Source organism: Crocodylus siamensis, chromosome 2 (assembly GCF_052110815.1).
Source record: "Crocodylus siamensis isolate JL-2025a chromosome 2, ASM5211081v1, whole genome shotgun sequence".
Classification (NCBI taxonomy): Eukaryota; Metazoa; Chordata; order Crocodylia; family Crocodylidae; genus Crocodylus; species Crocodylus siamensis.
Window position 1 is genome coordinate 229,246,352 of NC_143396.1, and position 19,682 is coordinate 229,266,033.

At 43.4% G+C, this 19,682-nt stretch overlaps 1 protein-coding gene across 5 annotated transcripts in view; it reads left to right on the forward strand.

Annotated features, from left to right (window-relative positions):
- The window catches only part of UBR1 (ubiquitin protein ligase E3 component n-recognin 1), a 126,712-nt gene extending 116,056 nt beyond the window's left edge, over window positions 1-10,656 (forward strand). For all 5 annotated transcript variants that reach the window (XM_090033319.1, XM_090033318.1, XM_090033320.1 and 2 more), the window contains exons 45-47: window positions 872-1,042; window positions 7,011-7,112; window positions 7,726-10,656. In XM_090033319.1, the coding sequence (XP_089889445.1) occupies window positions 872-1,042; window positions 7,011-7,112; window positions 7,726-7,867 (415 nt within the window). In that variant the 3' untranslated portion in view covers window positions 7,868-10,656. The remainder of the gene's footprint in view (window positions 1-871; window positions 1,043-7,010; window positions 7,113-7,725) is intronic.
- Window positions 10,657-19,682: the final 9,026 nt, after the last annotated feature.

Genomic DNA, 19,682 nt, shown 5'->3' on the forward strand with positions numbered 1-19,682 from the left:
GGGCTGGGCCCACACCCCTTTCCCTCCATGTGGCCAAATTGGGGCTGGGTCACATGCTTTTCCTGTGGGTCTGGCCCAGGCCTCCTTACCTTGTACCCAGCTGGGTTGGAAACGGCTGTACTCCCTTCCTTCTGCAGGGCTGGGCCATGCCCTGTCCCCCTGCAGGACTGGTTTGAGAATGGGCAACACCATGCTGTGCATCCTTTATCCCCACAACCCCCACACAGATGGTCTACAATCCCTTTTCTCCCATCCAGACAGACTGAAGCCAGGTCATGCCCCCTCCTCCCATCCCCCATGGTGCTGGGCCAAACCCCTTTCCTCCACATGGCTGGATTGGAACTTGGGCTACCCCCACTCCTCTCCATGCGCTGTATGGGACCATACTGCACCTACCCTGGGTGCCAGATTGGGTCTACTGGCCAGATGGAAGGGACCAGGCACTGCCAGTCTGGCCTGCTGGATGAAAAGGTTGAGCACCATGGTTTTAGATGATACATCTGACAGTTGCTTTCACCATTGGATATGTTGGGACTAGAAATTTGGCACTTGGTTAAGGTAGTAAATCTTGATGTGCAGATGAAGGGCTAATAGTAGAGAAAACAATGTTAAAATACATCTTTTTCACTTTACGGTTCGCATAAAGTTCACCTGAGAGAGAGAGAGAGTCTTAAATTCAAAAGCTTGTTGAACTTTATCTCAACTACATAGTTGGTCCAATAGATATCACCATAAGAAATCCTTGCCTCTTGCATAGTTTCTGGACTGTCACAACTACAACAGGACTTTTATACAACCATTCTTTAACTGAGATTTTTTTGCATATGGAAGTCAAAAAGTACGCAGTAATTTATTACTTATCTTCTTCCAGGTGTCCAAGATCATCTGATGATGAACAAAAGCATCCAGCATTGTGTTTGTTTTGTGGGGCTATGCTATGTTCCCAGAGAGCCTGCTGTCAGGAGTTAGTGAATGGAGAGGAGCTAGGAGCCTGCAACTTTCATGCTCTCCATTGCGGAGCTGGAGTCTGTATGTTTCTCAAGTAAGTAACTACCCAGAATGTAATGTTGTCTTTGTGGGTAGCAGGCAGGATGGTAGGAGTATAACTCAAAGGCAAGAAAGCCACAAAAGGATCAAAACATGATCTCAGGGATTTGGGAGCGGGGCTAAAGGGTCTGGGTGCACAGGTGGTGTTCTCTTCGATCCTCCCAGTCTCAGGGTATGGGCTGAGGAGGGAGAGGAGGATCCACGTAGTTAACCAAAGACTGTGGTGCTGGTGTCATAGGGAAGGCTTTGGCTTCCATGACCACAGCCCACTCTTTGGTGAGAGAGGCAGCAAGCTGTTGGGTAGATATGGCTTTCACCTCTCTCCATTGGGGAGGAGACTCTTCTCAGCCAGACTGGCTGACCTGCTCCACTGGGCTTTTAACTAAGCCTGCTGGGGGATGGGGGGGGACTACCACCACTGCTGGCCTGCTGAGCAACCCTTGCAAAGCCAGCAGGCCAAGGCACTTAAGGGACCCCTGTCCCAGCCCTGGTGCAATCTGTAGGCAAGGCAAGAGCCCCCAAGGGGACACGTGCCTGCCTGTACACAAATGCCAGGAGCTTGGGAAATAAGCAGGAGGAGTTCATCCTCCTGCTTAATGCAAATAATTATGGTGTCATGGGGATAATGGAAACCTGGTGGATCTCCATCCATGACTGGACCACGGGTATAGATGGCTACAGGACGGACCATGTAAATCAGTGGTCTCCAAAGTGGGGTGCGCAAGATGATCCATTGGAGTGCGGGAAGAAAATAGTAGAACTATTTATATTTATATAAATATACCTATATTGGGGGTATATGCTCAAAATTTTTTTACTGATAGGGGTGCGCGAATATAAATATACATATATTGGGGGGGTGTGCTCAAAAATTTTTTACTGATCGGGGTGCGCAATCAAAAAAGTTTGGAGACCACTGGTATAGATAAAAGGGGTGGGAGTGTAGCTCTCTATGTTAAGGAAAGCTGCACGTCCCTGCAAGTTGAGGTTGGTGACCAAGGTGGATGACTGGAGACCCTCTGGGTTAAAATCCATGGGGAACACGGCACAGGGGACACAATGGTGGGAGTCTACTACAGACCTCCCACCCAAAGTCAAGAGCTTGACCAGGAGTTCACCTGGGAACTGGCTGAGGCCGCATGCTTCAGGGCCATGGTTGTCATGGGTGACTTCAGTTACCCAGACATCTCATTGGAGGATCACTCAGCAAAATCCAAGCGGTCGCAAAGCTTCCCATCATGCCTGGATGACCTCTACCTGACTCAAGAAGTCTGTGGGCCAATGAGAGGTAAAGCGCTGCTTGACCTGGTACTGGCTACTGGGGATGACCTAATCAGCGACCTGGTGATCGATGGGAAGCTGGGTGACAGCGACCACAAGGTGATCATCTTCACCATCCACTGTAAAGCTGGCAAAAGTCAGTCAGCATCATGGAAGTCCTTGACTTCAGGAAGGCCAACTTTGACAAGCTCAGGAGGCTTGGCAGTGAGGCCCTAAGGGACCGCAACCCCAGGGAGAGGGGAGTTCAAGAAGAGTGGTTGCTCCTCAAGGGAGCGATCCTCAATGCACAAGTTAATTCTATTCCATCTCAGAGGAAAGGCAGCAAGAGGGCACAGTAGCCCCCCTGGCTCTCCAGGGACCTAGCAGACCTCATGAGGCTAAAAAGAAAGGCCTACAAAGGATGGAGGATGGGATTCACTTCCAAGGAGGATTATTCTGCACTGGTCTGTTCCTGCAGGGAGCAAACCAGAAAAGCCAAGGCTCCAACTGAATTCCAGCTAGCTTTGAGCATCAAGGACAATACAAAGTCCTTTTTCAGATATGTGGGGAGCCGGAGGAAAAGCAAGGGCAACATTGGACCCCTGCTGAACCAGATGGGACAACTGATACCCAGGAAAAAGCCAACCTATTAAATGGGTACTTTGCCTCGGTCTTTCATCAGTCTCATGGGACGCCCATGCCCGCTACAGGACAGGGAGGTCCAGGTGAGGGAGATCCCCTGCCCTCCATTAATCCTGACCTCGTGAAGGAACACTTGAGAGGCTGGATACCTTCAAGTCAGCCGGCCCTGACCATCTACACCCCAGGGTACTCAAGGAGCTGGTGAGCATCATAGCCCAGCCTCTGGCATGGATCTTTGGGCACTACACCAGAGAGCCAGGAGTTTTCAAAGACTGGAAGAAGGCCAATGTGGTGGCTGTCTTCAAGAAAAGAAGGAAAGCAAACTATAGGCCCATCAGCCTGACTTCTATCCCGGGAAAGATCTTAGAAAAGTTTATTAAGGAGGCCATCCTTAATGGACTGGCCAACGCCAACATCCTGAGAGATAGCCAGCACGGGTTTGTTGCAGGTAGGTCTTGCTTGACCAATCTCATTTCCTTCTACAACCAAGTGACCTATCACCTGGACAGTGGAGAAGAGACTAATGTCATATATCTTGACTTCAGAAAAGCTTTCCGTTTGGTATCCCATGATCACCTCTTGGTGAAACTGGCCAATTGTGGCCTTGGGTCCACCACAATCTGCTGACTGGGAAATTGGCTCCGTGGTCGGACCCAGATGGTAGTAGTAATTGACGGAAGTCAATCGTCATGGTGCCCTGCGACCCGTGGGATCCCCCAAGGCTCTGTGCTTGGACCCATATTGTTCAACATCTTCTTCATTAATGATGTGGACATTGGAGTCGGAAGTGGACTGGCCAAGTTCGCTGATGACACCAAACTTTGGGGCAAAGCATCCATGCCAGAAGACAGGCGGGTGATCCAAGCTGACCTGGACAGGCTCAGCAAATGGGCAGACGGGAACCTGATGGTGTTTAACTCCGAATAATGCAAGGTTCTCCACCTTGAGGGGGAAAAAAACCCTGCAGCATCCTTATAGGCTCAGCAGTGCTACGCTGGCTAGCACTACAGAAGAAAGACTTGGGGGTCATCATTGACCACAAAATGAACATGAGCCTGCAATGCGATGCTGCGGCTAGTAAAGCGACCAAAATGGTGGCTTGCATCCATAGATGCTTCTCAAGCAAATCCCAGGATATCATTCTTCCCTTGTACTCGGCCTTGGTGAGGCCGCAGCTGGAGTACTGCGTCCAGTTTTGGGCTCCATAATTCAGAAAGGATGTGGAGTAGCCTGAGAGAGTCCAGAGAAGAGCCACGTGCATGATCAGAGGTCAGGAAAGCAGACCTTATGACAACAGGCTGCTAGCCATGGAGCTCTTTAGCCTAGAAAAGCGCAGGCTCAGGGGTGACCCAATGGCCACCTATAAGTTTATCGGGGTGACCACTAGTATCTGGGGGAATGTTTGTTCACCAGAGCGCCCCAAGGGATGACGAGGTTGAACAGTCATAAACTACCATTTCAGGCTGGACGTAAGGAAGAATTTCTTTATTTTCCGAGCCCCCAAGGTCTGGAACAGCCTGCCATCGGAGGTGGTTCAGGCACCTACATTGAATACTTTCAAGAGTAAATTGGAATCTTATCTTGCTGGGATCCTATGACCCCCACTGACTTCCTGCTGTTTGGGCAGGGGGCTGGACTGAATGATCTTCTGAGGTCCCATTCCCTGATGATGGCCCCTCCCTTCCATTGGGTGTGCACCTCCCTTTTAGCTAGGAGACATTCAATATCAATGTTATATCGCAAGAGTTCTCAGGTGACAATAGCTGTTCTGCATTCAGGTCTGCCATTGTTTGGGTCATCTAAGTGTTCGTACATTCCTGGATACAAAAAATATTTTTTGTGTTCTAACTGCAATTAGAGTTAAATTTAACTGCAATTAGCCCTCACAGTGGCTATCCAGTTGGGTACGGTAAAGTGGGACAGCCTATGTTTGGGGCACCTTTTCTAGCCCCCTCCCTGTGTGGGGTGAGCAGAGGGGATCCTGAAAAGGACTCCTCACTTGCGATCACACCTACTGAATCACCCTCCTGTCCAACATCAAGGGTGGAGCAACCAGTAGGGCTGTGCAAAGCTTTGGTCCCTGATTCAATTCAGCCTGATTTGGTGGCTGAATCTCTGAATCCAAATCAAATCAGAGGGGACCCTTCAATCTTTCCAAATCAAATTGGAACCCTCCAAATTGGTTCAGAAAGATTTGGCAAGGTATACCTCAAGGTATGTAGAAAAAGCATTTAAAGCTGTGTCTATGTCTGCATCAGCATCAAATCTTTGGATTCGGCTGAATCAACAAATCAAATCACAGTCCCTGATTCAGGCCAAATCCAAATCGAATAGGGCCCACTTTGCCAAGCCCTAGCAACCGTCACACAGCCACCACCTGTATGTGAATCTATGACTAGGGACTCCCAGCAATCATTTTCTGTCCTCATCAGCACTCATCCATTGCTGCAGGACTTTTTAAAAGTTATGGGTATTAGTATTGTAATAGATGTTGGACCAGTGGGAGAAGCCTGTATGCGACTTGGTTTACATGGAGAGTCTGTTGTCCATCAACAACTGCGTGGATCTTTGTGGAGGAGAAATCTGTGTCCAGTGGCAAGGAGATCCAAGACAACCAGGATTACTTTTCCACTGCAGCCTTTATCTGCCTTACCAACTGTTGAAAAATATGCCTTCTGGATCTGCCTGCCTGCTTCACAGTTGAGGTCTTCGTGTTGTGTGGGATTGCTCTTAGTCTAAACCTCATCTTTGTCTTTATTGCCATGGGTGACCCTACCAGGAATACAAGACTCCTGCTGGTGTTGATCTTAGGATCATGGGTGCACTTAAGCCTCTCCACCCCATCAAGATAGCAGTCCATAGAGAGGCAGCCAGGAACATATATATTCCTAAAGGATAGTTTCTGAAACTTCTTTTTTAAGAATAGTTTATTTTACTCTTTCCCTTTTTAAATAAATTAATCCCCAAGTTATTTTTTAATTAAAGAAAAGTAATCATATGTATAAATCATACTGAGGCCTGGCTGTCACTGTGTACAACACAGTGTAGACTACAGACCAAACTGGAGGGAGATGACAAATGCCATAGTCCAGGAGTGGGCAACCTTTTCCAGCTGCAGGCCTCCATGACCCACTCAGTCAGAAGTGGATAGGCAAATACTAGGGCCTGGCTGTTGCTGGTCCCTGTGATGGCATGTGGAGAGTGCCCACAACTGAAACCTCCTGCCACCAAATACTACCAATGGCCCATGTCCACAGGCCAGTTCCAGTGATTCTGCCGGCCAGATATAGCCCACAGCCCAGAGGTTACCAACCCCTGCCAGAATCTATTGAGCTGATATTTTTACGGACGCTCCAGGTCTATTTGCATGATTCTTTGTGGAATATGTACAAATGCTTGTTTCTAGAATTCGTGTAGTTCACCAAAGCCTTCCACAAAATAGGAAAGAATACCTGCAAATAGGTAACCTCCACAGATTTCTAGGGTTTCTAGTTATTGCCTTTATACCAATTGTTCCCTCATGTTAATAGGGGGAACTACAGATCATATTGCATAGTCCTAACAGATACCGTTTTTCTGAAAATCCTGAGGCTGTGTGTGTGAAGTACGTGGACACCCTCCCCACCACCTCCCTGTATTATGAGAGCCATAATTAATACCACAGCATTTCAAAGAACCACAGGTGCCTCTTTGCCTCCTTGCATCACCCATCAGGTGTGAGTTTGAAGGAAGGAATGCAATACTTTAAAACTATTTTTAGAATAGTTCATTAGCAGCTTGTGTTTTAGCAAAACATACAGGTTGATGCTGAATGCTTCAGCATTTGCCTAGGAAGTTATTGCAGAGTAGATGGTATACAGTAAATTCACACCATAGTTTATTTCATGGTAATTTCCCTGTCTAAACAACCCATTGTTTTAAGTTAATGCAACTTTAGGTATAGACCATGCTTAAGTTTAATAAAAGTTTTAAGTTAACTATGAATAGTACCCACAAACTTTTGGATTATTGATGAGAGGGGTATTTTATTTTAAACCTGGATTTATTTTCTTTTTTTAAAGAATCAGAGAATGCAAAGTTGTCTTGGTAGAAAGTAAAACCAGAGGCTGCTTTTATCCTGCTCCCTACCTAGATGAATATGGAGAAACAGACCCAGGCCTGAAGTAAGTAGTTTTTAGATTTCTTTTATTCCTTTTACTTACCAGGAATCTTCATCTTTATCTTTGGTTTTCTTGTCATACTGCACTGCATACTGTTTCCTGATAGTATGATACAATCTGTTGGTAGAAACCCTTGCTTGGTGTACTTGTTTTACTTTGAAACACCTTTTGACACAATTTCAATAATGAATGGATAGGAATTTCTAGCGAATTCTGCTTTCCTGGTGCATTTAAACAGTGATTACTTAACTCCTTCTCACCAAAATATTTTTACTACCTTTCTTCAGAACTGTACTGGATGTGCAACTGATGGAAGGTTTTATTTGACCTGCCAATAACTGGTTGTTTCACTGGATTATAAATGTTGCTCTTTTCATTTCTGATAGACCCACAATGAAAGTATTTGGTAATTTGTATCATGACTGAATATTTCCTCAATTTATTGCTGAGGGGGTTAATGTCAGGGTCTTAACAAAACAGCTTATCTAGAGACATTTGCACTTAACACAGATGCGGGATCAACCAGAAAGGACATAAGAATCAAGAAGGCATGTACTTGAGGTTCTTTAATATTTTAATATGCTTAATGGATATTCTCCTTATTTCTCCCATGAAGAAGAGGTAATCCCCTGCATTTATGTGAAGAACGTTACCGGAAACTCCATCTGCTATGGCAGCAACACTGCATCATAGAAGAGATTGCCAGAAGCCAGGAAACCAATCAGATCTTCTTTGGATTCAACTGGCAAATGCTCTAACACCCAGTTCATAATAAAATCTGTAACTATGGGGGGGAAAAGAGGAGGATACTAAAGAATCTGCCCTCCAGAAGGATTATTCAGCTCAGACATGGCTGATGCATTGAAGCAAATAATTCTCAATTCATAGGGTTTACTCTACTAAGCATCCTTCTGCCACAACAAAATCTCCAGCCTTTTATCATTGGTGGCCACTGTTGAATATTCTAGGGAATAATTTTCTGGGAATCGTGAGCTCTAGATATTTTGATGAGGGTAAATTTTCCACATCCACCTCTGCACATTTCTACTCCAAAAGCCCAAACTGTCACTCAGTGGCATTGAATATACAGGTAGAAGTGTGATCCTACAGAAGAACCAATTATGAGAAGCTGTTAATGTTCCTATTTGTAATAAAATAAGTATATAAGGCTTGACATACAGTGTCTGATATGACTTCTGTTTGTCTTGAAATGCCAGGAGTCTGTCTGGAATTTAGGTATAATCCCTCCTTTCTCCTCCTTTCTGTCTGGGTTCCTGGTCCTAATTTAGCAGGATGTAAACTTGCCAGGGTCTCTGGCATACTAAAGGGGGAGTCATACCAGGCCTCTAGTAGTCCATAGCAGCAATCTCAGCAAGCGTTAGGCAGGGCAGCAAAAAACCTGCAGCATCCTTGATCCAGGGATGTAATGGCAAATGTTTTCTGAGGAATAAAGTTCCCAATCCACCCTCCAAGAGAGGGCATGAGGAGTGAAGTGCATGAGAACATTTCTGTCTTGCCTGATGCATCAAAAATTAAAATCATCTCTGCTTGTTGCATTATCAGAACTGCAGTTTTGTATAATGTAGCTGCCCTCAGCATATGTTGAAGAGCATTCTACATATTACAGTTGCAAGAACTATGCTGTTTGGTTGGTGTGATAAGCTTTTATTCTTGAAATTGTACCCAGAAACGTTCACATGCAACACAAGACTTGATGATGTGATGATACTTTTCTAGCACTCTGTTTAACCATCCTCCAGCTACAATAAACAGAAGACCTGTGAACAGGAAGCAGTTAAATAAAAGGCATTTAAAGTTACCCCAATACTACAAAAGATAGCATGGCAAGTTTTAGACTTGCTAAATACAGGCATAAATCAGTACCTTTTGTGGCCATGTTGGAGGAGCTTTCCACCCTGCATCTTTGTGTCATCTGTTTGGGGCCCATTATAAACTGCTTTTGGAATCATGCCAGATGCCAGTTACAACATAAAGGAGAACAAGTGATTTTAAACTGTCTCTGCCTTTCAATAGCCAGTGGTACATTGTGATTGAACTATCTGCCAGTAAAGTGACAGTACTTAAAATCCATCATTCTGTTTACTGGGTTTTTGCCATAATAATGTACACGCAAGGAACTTAGTATGAAAGATAAGTTTGAATATATAAATCCCTTTTAACTACCACTTTCCCAAACAATGCTACCTATGTCAGAAAGTCTGAAGTATCCAGAGAACATATGTGCATAGTTCATTGTTTTGTTTTGGGTTGGGGGTTTTTTTTGGTATGTCATATTAATGCTTGGAAGGAGAGCACTATGAAGAATTTTGAACTGTCATTGCACACGTGCTTTTGTGTGTTGTTTTTTTTTCATTCTTTTTACTAATAGTGGAGTGAAATGATAGGAAAGATAATGGTATCACAAGTCATGATTTCATGTTTACAACCAATAAATAATCCTTCTCCTATTTTCCTAAAATCCATGGAACACTTATTGAGTGCACTGAACAGTAGTTACAACTCTCATTATACCTTCAAAAGTGTAATTCAGAGAAGTGCAAATGTTTGATTTTTCTGATACTCAAATACTCTTAAAACTTTTGCTTGTTTTATCAGGTTAATCCATCCCAGTGGTTGTAAATAATTTTCTTTTTGGTGTATTTTTCTTGTCTTTACCTTATTGCAGTGAAGACATCTTTTTCCATTTTGATGTATTCTGATTTCTAAACTGAAATGAATGAAATCCCTTGGTAGGGAAATATCAGTTCTGTTAGTCTGGTCTAATCCATAAATTGAAACCTTGGGTTTAGAAAAACAGCTGTCATGGAGACCTGCATGCAGTGGCAGTTTAAAGGTTACTACTGATACTGTTTTCCAGCTAAAGTACTGTATTGAGATTAGAACAGTTTACGCCTCACTGGAAACTACCATTGACTTCAAAACTGTATTTCCATGCTGTTTCCTGCTTAATGAGGTCAAAGTTTTTTATCTATTCATATATCAGTTTTCTAGTAGCCATGCACTTCACTCAGACAAGAAATTTGTGCACATACAGTTCAGTTCACAAATACATTGCCAAGATCATTTTATTCTGTGGTCTGGTAATCAGCAATTCAAAGTCCTTTAAAGAGACAGAAGCTGGTTTGAGCAGGTAAAATCTTGTTTAAAGTTTCCCTAAATTTTTTTGCAATTGGGAGAGGCAGGAGATTGAAGGCAAAGGAAGAGATGTTCTTCTTTTTCTGTACATTTGCACTTATTATTTTAGCAAATGGGCTCCCACTAATGAGTGTCATCATCTTTCATGTCATAATTTACTATGCAGTTTGGTTCACTGTGAGTATAATCTGTATTTAGTGAGCGCAAAATGCTTAAGCCACTGAGAATTCCATCCAAGATGACCAGAAGAACTTATTTGGATAATGCATATATTGGTATTCTTAACTGCAGAATTGTACATTTGAAACTTGTATAATGTTCTTGTGCTTTTGAAATAAAATATCTTGTATATGTATATTTAAAAAAGGAAATAAAGTAACTTCTCATACACTGTTGGACTTCTATTTGGTTACTTTTTTACACTTCTCTTTAGGAAAGTGGTAGAAATGATATCAGTATGGAATAGGGGAAGAGACAGTCGGTACATAATTGGTAAGTAATACCAATTACTACTACAACTTATTTGTAATAGGTTCCAAGGAAGTTAGTATTAAAGGTATACCTTTTTATTTTGGATTAAAGAAATGCTTCCTTTAGAGATTCCCTGATATAGCTGATACCAGCTCTTAGGCAAAACCCCTTCTTGATGCTTTTTGTTCATCAATCACCATAAAGTAGTACAAAGAAGACAAAATAACTGAATTATACCAGTGGTTTTCTGTTGCCTTTCTGATGGGTCAAATAAATACCTGAGAGGCTGAAAGAGGAAGAGAAATGAGTCTGAGAATCTTCCTGTAAAAGTGTTCTGCAGAATAGTAAAGCTGGAGGACCACCAATTTAGGGGGGAAAAAACATGGCACCCTTACTTAAGGGAAAAATTATCACACAATTCAAACACCTCAGCATAAAATGTGCAAGCTTGCACCCAAAAGGCCCTACCAGTGGATGTCTGATTAAGTAGCTGGCATATCTCATTCATATTCTAGACCAGTGATGCTCAAAACTTTTTGCCCAGCGGGCTGGAGCTCATACAGGCTATGTCTGATCCTTCCATATGTCAGATCCAGCCTGACCCCAGGTGCACGGGGAGAGGGAGAAGGGGCTGTGGCCCAGCCTTGATCTGGCCACAGGGGTCTTGGGAATTGGCAGCAGGGTGGTGGTAACAGCATTAATTGTCACCACCTCCCCACCACCAGGTTTTCCAACCTGTGGGGAGTCCTGTTAGCCAGACACCATGGCTCTGTGGGCGGGAGGTTGAGCACCTTTGTTCCAGACCATATCAGTAAAGTCCAGTCATCTAAATCAGGTGTTGGAAACCTGCAGTCCAAGGGCTAGAACCAGCTCACGGAGCTATTTGATCCAGCCCATGCATGTGGGGTAGTAGGGAGCTTCTGCATCTGTCATTTTTCCTGTGCTGTCATAAGGAGAAGTGGCAACAGTGGGAGCTTTCCCCATGCCAGTGCAGGAAAAAGGAGTGGCAGTGGCTGGGTCCTAGCATCCTCTGGTCTGACCCACACTGGATCATTTCAACCTGCAGCCAAAAAAGGTTGCTTACCCACTGATCTAAATTGTAATGAGATTTAAAATGAAAAGCCTAAGTCATCTAACCTTTTGTTTATTTTGTTCCTGCAGGTAGTCTCCTGACTGAGGAGACTCTTGTTTCTTGTCTATTTTTTTTCCTGTTACACAAAATGTACTTTTTAATACAGAAAATATGAATGGGGAATAATAAAAACCATCTCTAGACAGGCCTTGCTGCTGAAATCCCTTTATTTGGTAAGGCTAACTGCATCATATTGGAGCTTGCCTTAGTATGGACAATGGGAAAATGAATGATATCTAATGAGGAAATACGAATCCAAGCGGGGAGGGACTACGTTTGGAGAAATTGTATACACTGGAACCTGTAGTGGCAATTAGGAGAAGGGAAAATGGGGAAAGAGTTACAAATTAGTTGGAAATTGGGATTGAGATTTAAGGCTGGTTATACTGATTTTGTGTTGCTCTTTCTCAAGAGATCAAGGATTTAGGATTCCACGTTTTCAGTTTGTACTGTTTAATTACCAGACTGGTAATCAATTCAGTTTCTGTTTAATGTAACTTAAGGCATTCTCTAGACTTTGTCTTTGGCTCGATAATATTGCACAAAATGTTTTGTATAATTGGTACTGTCTGGGTATTCAGTGAATGAGAACAGTAAGAATAATTGGAGGAGGGAGGGTCATGGCTATATTGTTTGTAATGGAACTGCAAACAGGATACCTATTACAGTATATATCCCACACTTTTAGAGGTATCCATCTTATGTGCAGGTCCTAAAATAAGCTCAGGTTCCACCAGGTTTGGGGGCACAAGCCATCACAAAAAACCATTGAGTTACTGCTTGAGCTGGTGATCAGTAGATCTTGATAGCCTTAGTAAGACCACCCAACTTCAGCTGTTGAAATCTTGTAAATTTTTTCTTCCCATTTTTCTTTAGTGGGGTTGATAAGAAAACAAGTCATCTCAATTGCATGAGCTTCACAAATGATAAAGAAACATTCATTTCTGCAGGTGAGCCTCACATGGAATATCTCTGGGTCTTGATCCTGCAATCTGATCTGTGTAAGTAGACATCACTGCGTGACTTTGAATGTATGTGAGAAGTTTACCTCTGTTCATTGGAGACTGGGATCCAAACCCTGAATAAGCAAGACAAGTTTGTCCATTGTAGTGATTCAGAACCCTCCCACAGATAAATTGTGTAACAACTGCTCTGTAGTGCCATAAGCTCCATTTAAGGGTGCCATGGATTGCCACTCAATATTAGCACTGCTACCTGTGCAAACACTTACACAATTCACAAGATTAATCCCAAAATTTCAAATAGAAATTCATTCAAATAGGAAAACATTTTGACTTGTGGTCTTTCCGAGTTCTTTGTAACAGAAAAATTGCTCTATTATGTTTCTGTAGTCAAAAATAAGTGAAAACAGGTGACATTTCCCCAGGGGTGCCTTGTGTTTAAAAAGATTGAGAACTAAGCACTACAGCAACCTTTACACCACTGTCTTCCTTCACTAAAAAATAAACTACTTTCAGATGTGGAATCTAAAACATTATTTTGGATGTGACTTTTTATATACAAGAAATATGTATTAATAAATAGGTTTTGTAAGCTTTCAGAGTGCTGGTGTGGTAGCACAGTGTATTGTGGTAAAGAACACTTTAAAAAAATGTTCCCAATGTGTAGCAACCAACGTTGTTTTAAGCATTTTTAAAGAACACCAACAACTCAGAATTCCAGCAGACAGTCCCGTCAAACTAAATAAAGTATATTTAAGAGGTGTGGGAAAAGACATACTTTTTAAACCATCTCTCTTCATTTATGATGAGATTTTTTTCCCCTTCCTTTTCATTGCTGATCTACAGCAAATATGAAGATGGATTTTTGCAACATCATCTGCAGTGATAACCGGAAGAAGTTGAATGTTAAGGATAAAAAAAAATTAACAGCTTAAAAGTTGTATAAAATTCAGAATCCTTTTGAAGCAAAGGTGTATTCCTGCTCCAGTAGGTTTCAAGTATTTATTACAGAAATATATTGTCCTTATTAATTCTGATTGGATTAAGCATCGATAACAAATAGGATAAGAAGTCTCCTGCAAATCGTATTTATTTCTGTATCTCAGCAGATGCTGCAGCTTATTGGCTTGGTTTGCTAATGCTGTCTGTCTTTGCAAACTGAGAATTAGAGAGCATGCCTGTGCTGCTCTCTGAGTTTGTTGTCCTTTGTACAGTGGTTGCAATATAAATTCTTGGAGCCAAAGCATTTTGGTAGCAGAATTCAACACAATAGATGCATCTACATGAGACTCTAACTGTGCAGTAGCCGAATAATACCGTGCAGTAGCACATCACAGCACTAACCATGCTAATACGCTACTGTGCAGTATTATTATGATTAGCAGTAGTAGTATTACAATTTCTGCAAAAATCACAAAATCTTCATTTCAGTAGGTCTCTATTTATAATGTACCGAAGGCAACTGGAAGAGTACAGCACAGCAAATGTAGAAAGGTAGGCCACCTGTCTGGACACTGTCCCTTCGTGGTGTGCTACAGCTGTGAGGGGATGCAGCAAGGAGCAGCAGTGTGCCAAGGCTCCCTACAATGCACAGTTTGTAAGGGAGAGGGACACTTGTATTGTAGATGCCCCAACACCTTTGCAAATATAGTCAGACCCCCTGAAGAACAGTGAAATCTGGAGGAGGGGAGTGGAAAAGAGGAGTGGTTGGACACTGCAGTAGAAATGGTGAAGGAAACCCCACAGGAGGGTGGAATAGAGGAGGCGGCAAAATTTCTGTGCTTGAGGGAGCACAGGAAGAGATAGGAGATATAGTAGAACGGAAAGTGGGAACAGCAAAAAGCTCAGATATAGAGGGGAAGAAAGAGAGACCCTACAGGAAACAAGTGGAGATGGAGCAAGAGAGAATCTAAGAGGCTAAGAAAAGAAAGAAAATGCAGGCGCTGAAGACCAGGAAGAAGAAACCTGATAATGAGGGAGATGAGTCAGAAGAAGAGCCACAGATCAGTTTCCTGCCACTGACACCCCTGGGCTGCAACCCAGAGTGAAGACCAGAAGGGGGAATGCAGTGAGGACGCAGGAGTATGCAAGCCTTTCTAAACACAAAAGAAATATGGCAGCTTTGAAAGGCTACAGGAATGCAAGTGAGGGAGGGGGAAGAGTCAACCTCCCTGAGGATTGGCACAGATGCACTCAGATCAAAGCAACCACAGGCAAACCTTAAAGGGACAGGCACACTCATTTTAAAACCAGTATAAACAGCATTGGCAATAATTTTGCTTAACATCAGTACCTTATCAAGCAAAAGATAGGAACAGATTGAACCAAGTAAGGGCAAACATTATCTGCCTACAAGAATGGTATACCAGCAGAGAGGGATTACAAACATTTTGAAAAAGGTATAGATGGGGGCCATCTTGGTGGCCAGGAACAAAGCAGCAGGGGTAGCAATATTAGTCAAGAACCCAGAGGTGAGAGAAAAGCAAGCAGAAGAAGTCATCAGTGGCAGATTGCAGTGAAAGATGCTATGAATTGGGAGAACAGAACTGGAAATTTTCAACATATATGCACCACCTGAGAGGGAGGGAAGAAATGTGCTGCTTAGGAAACTACTAGTGGTCTGTGTGGTCAGAGGGATATCGTACATGACAGCAGGAGATTTCAATCATATAATCAAAGTGGGCAACAGAGCAGGGGAAGGAAGAAACAGAGCTTTAGACAGCTCACCCAGCTGTTAGCAACTCTTTTTTTCTTATATTTGTTAAGAGATGTGTGGGCAGGGGAGAAAATTTTCACAAGAAAAGACCCCAGTGGAAAGAAACAATCAGGAATTGACTGCGGTTGTGCCAAAAGAAAAAGGGATAAGAATGAGAAACCATACAGGTGGCTTTTAGCAACCACTGGGTGCTGAAGGTGGAAATGAGTCTTGATAAGAGCCCCATGAGAGGGAAGGGATGATGGAAGCTAAATATGCAGTTCTGGCAATATAAAGAGAGATGTCAGGCATATACAAGACAGCATGAGGGGTGGCAAACACTGAAGAAATAGTTCAGGAGTACCAGAGAATGGTGGATGATGGAGAAGAAGAGGACAGGAGAATTTTTTAGAAAGGAAGATCAAAGATGTACAAGGAAAAGAACAAAAGAGTTGAGAGAGCTCCAAAGAAAAAGATGCAGGAGCTACTAAAGGAAGCCACAGAAGGAAGATGGTATGAGAAGAGCTAGAAGAAACAAGGCAAGAGTTAGAAAGCTGGTTTGAAAGAAAGACAAGTGAGAAAATGTTCTTGGCACAAGCACCCTAGATGGGAGAAAACGAAGAGTGGTCCTGATATTTTTTGGCCAGAGTGAAGGTGGCAAAAGGAGTACTTAAAGCAGTACAGGGAGGTGATGGGGCCCGGGTGGAAAAGCAGGAGGGCAGTATTGGAGGTGACAAGATGATTTTATGAAAAGCTATACTAGATGAAAAAACAGACAGGAAGAAGATCAATGTCTTCCAAGGAATTCTTTAAGAGAAAGTAGAAGAGGAGGAAGCAAAGATAAGCTTAAAGGAAGCGAAGGAGTGTTCAAAAATCTTTAAAAGAGGGAAATCACCAGGAGCAAATGGACTGCCTACGGAATTTTACAAGAAGTTTTGGCCATGAGTAGGGAGGGATAGAGTGGAAGTGTTTGAGGAAATAGCAGAAAGAGGAGAGGCAGTGAAAGGTTTTACAAAAGGATTGTGATCTTAGTCTTCAAGAGAGGGGAGAAGGAACTCCTGGAAAACTGGAGACCTTTTACACTCCTTAATTGGACTGTAAGTTATGAGTACCTCTGAAGTTATCAGAGTGATCAGAGGTACACTGTCTTACATCCAAGAAAGGAAAACAGACAGATATAGCAAACCTAGATGCAGAAAAAGCATATGGCAGAGTGGACTGTGATTACATATTTGAGGTGCTGGAAAAATGGTGTTCCCAAATAAACTTATATATGAGATAAGGTTATTATATAGAGAGAAGCAGAGAGCTGAATCCAAATTAATGGGCACCTAAGTGAAGCCTTTAAAATCCATACAGGTGAGAGACAAGGGTGCCCCCTGTCGCCATCACCATTTGTATGCAGCATGGAACTGTTAGCACAAAGAATAGGAAAAGATAAGGTCATAAGTGGAGTAAAGATACTGGGAAGGGGTGAGGTAAAATGCATACTATACATGGATGATATGAATGTAGTAGTATGGGATGCATATTTTGGGAGTGTACATATGCAAAGCAGGTGTGGGGAAGGGTCTGCTACTTTGGGTGTCACCAAATTAAACCTGTCATTAGTGTGGGAGATGGTACTATATGGATTCATATCAAAGGGACCAGAGGAAATGTTACTAAGAACTTTATTAGCATGTGTTGAAACTAGTTTATGGGAAGTAAGAAACCTCTGGGTGTTTAAGGGGTTGGCTTTCACTGAAAGAGTGCCTGAGCTGATCCTTGAACTGAAATACTACATTTACTGGGACAAGGAAGAGATCAGAGAGGAAAAGGACTGGGTACACTTGCTGCACTTAACCAACAGGACTGATGGGAAGGATGTAGAGTTTCAGGGATTACTGAGATAAGTTTTTCTTGGGGTTATGTATGAAGATAAAGATTTCTGTAAGGGTTTGTTTTTTGTGGAAAGTTGATGCATGTTGTTTAAGGGTTAACATACATAGTATGTTTTTGATATGTAGCTGTTTCTGTGATATGACATGTTGGAAAACAAGGATTCTCAATACCTGTAACTTTAAGTGTAGGATGAGTGTGTTTTTAATAAAATTTGTAAAAAGGTTCCCATCATCATCTTTGCCTTTTCAGCTAAGATTAAATGTAGCATTTTTGGCACCAAGAGGAGGGTGTTGGGGCTGATTCTGGCCCTCTCAGTGCTGGCATAGTATTGTAGTACCTCAAGGCCCAGTGCCAGTTCCCTTTGCAGGGAACACCATCCCATGTTTTTAAGGGCTACACATATTAAAAATAAATAAATAAATAAAGTTCCCATCAGAATTTTTGGCATCAAAGGATTGTGTTGGAGGTTGCTTCAACCTCCCAGGTGCCAGCCTGATATTGCAGTTCCTCCAGGCCTGGTGCTCTCATTCCCTCTTTGGGGAGCAACTACCCACATTTTTTAAGGGGCACATGCACACATGCATGCATGCTTCCCATCAGTATATTTGCCCAAAATGGGCCATGTATTTTACAGTCATGCTCAGTGCTGGCTGCACTTAATCAACTTCATAGTTGGCTTCCATTACTGAGCACACGTTGCTTCTGGCAGCAGTTTAATGATGGACACTGTATTTAATGAGGTTTCCTCATGTGCAAATATTTATGAGGGGCTTTTCCCCCTGTTGCTGATTAGGGAATGCTGATTAGGGGGGAAAAACTCACCTTGCATTTGAGTAAAAACAGTAGTTGCTTGCAGTAGCAGGTGACTGTGGTGAGAAAAGATGTCCCTTTCAGTCATATTTTTAGAATATTAAATTAATTATGTAGCCCAGGTACACTAAGGAAGGGGTCAATTACTAGAGCGCCTTCCTCCCCTCTCTATAGAGGTAGGCCAAAACCAAATACCAAACTATGTACAACTTATTACAAGAATAAATACAAACACTCAATATAAAACACAGAGGCTTAACATATAATACTATATATAATATGCCACAATTCACATATAATACCAAATATGAACCAAATAACTTAGAACCTATATATACAACACAATTAACACATAGGGATATTAACCTATATAACCCAAGTAACTTAACCATAATATTTCTTTAAACCTTCACAAATAACAATACCAATATACACGTTGAGACATTAAAACATATAAACCATATAACCCCCCTTAAAGAACACCCTTAGCTATATAGCCCTTAACACAACAACCTCAAAATAGGGAGTGCACTCAGCACCTCCCTGAGGGGTTTCCCTGAAGCCCCTCCCCTCTAGGGCCCTGGGATGTGGACACGCCCCGCAATGGAGGGTGGAGATGGCAGACCCTCCTCACCCATGTTAGCTTCCCCTGCAGGTCCCACTTCCCCAGCAACTCATGCTTCCTCTCTGAAGTAGTCAAGGCTTGTCCCCTGGTGGCTGATCCCACAAGAACCTCTCCCCAGAGGTGCCTTTGGCTCTTATCGACGGCCTGGTGCCCTGCACTGGGCACCCAGGGTGCGCTCTTTCTCACATGGGGGCCAAGCCCTTGCAGGCTCCGAGTCCCTGGTCTCACACCCGGGGGGCTCTCCCCTTTCCTGGTCCTTGCTCTGGGCACCGGGGCTCTTTTAGTTAAAAGTGGAACCACGCTGCAGGGCTCCGGTCACTTGGCCTAGAGCCAGAGCTGACGTAAGCAGCTGTGGCCTGCTTCCAAGGCGGTTCTCCATGTGCCAACCTGTGCACCGGGTAAGGCCCAGGCAGCCATGAGCTGCTCCCAGGGCCAGCTCTCCATGTTCCAATCTGCACACTGTGCGGAGTCTGAACAGCCGCAAGCTGCTCCCAGGGCCAGCTCTCTGTATGCTGCTCTGCACACTGACTGCCCAGCCGCTTGCTGGGTTCACAGGCTCAAGCCACCTCGAGCAGCTCCTAGAGCCTGATTCCCATGGGCCAATTCACAGACCTTTGAAGCTCAAGCGGGGTCCAAGGATGACAGGCTCTGGAGCTCCTCTCTCCTCACCATCCCTTGTCATCTAACCCCAGCCTGCTGAGCATGCTCCCCTTGTGTACTCTTCAGGGTCTCCACCCCCAAAGTTCTCCGGACCTGGCTGGCACAGTTCCGATTCAGGTCCAGCTGCTCCTTGCTCCCTCCCTTCAGAAAAGGGCAGGGGATTGCTTCTCTTGTGCTA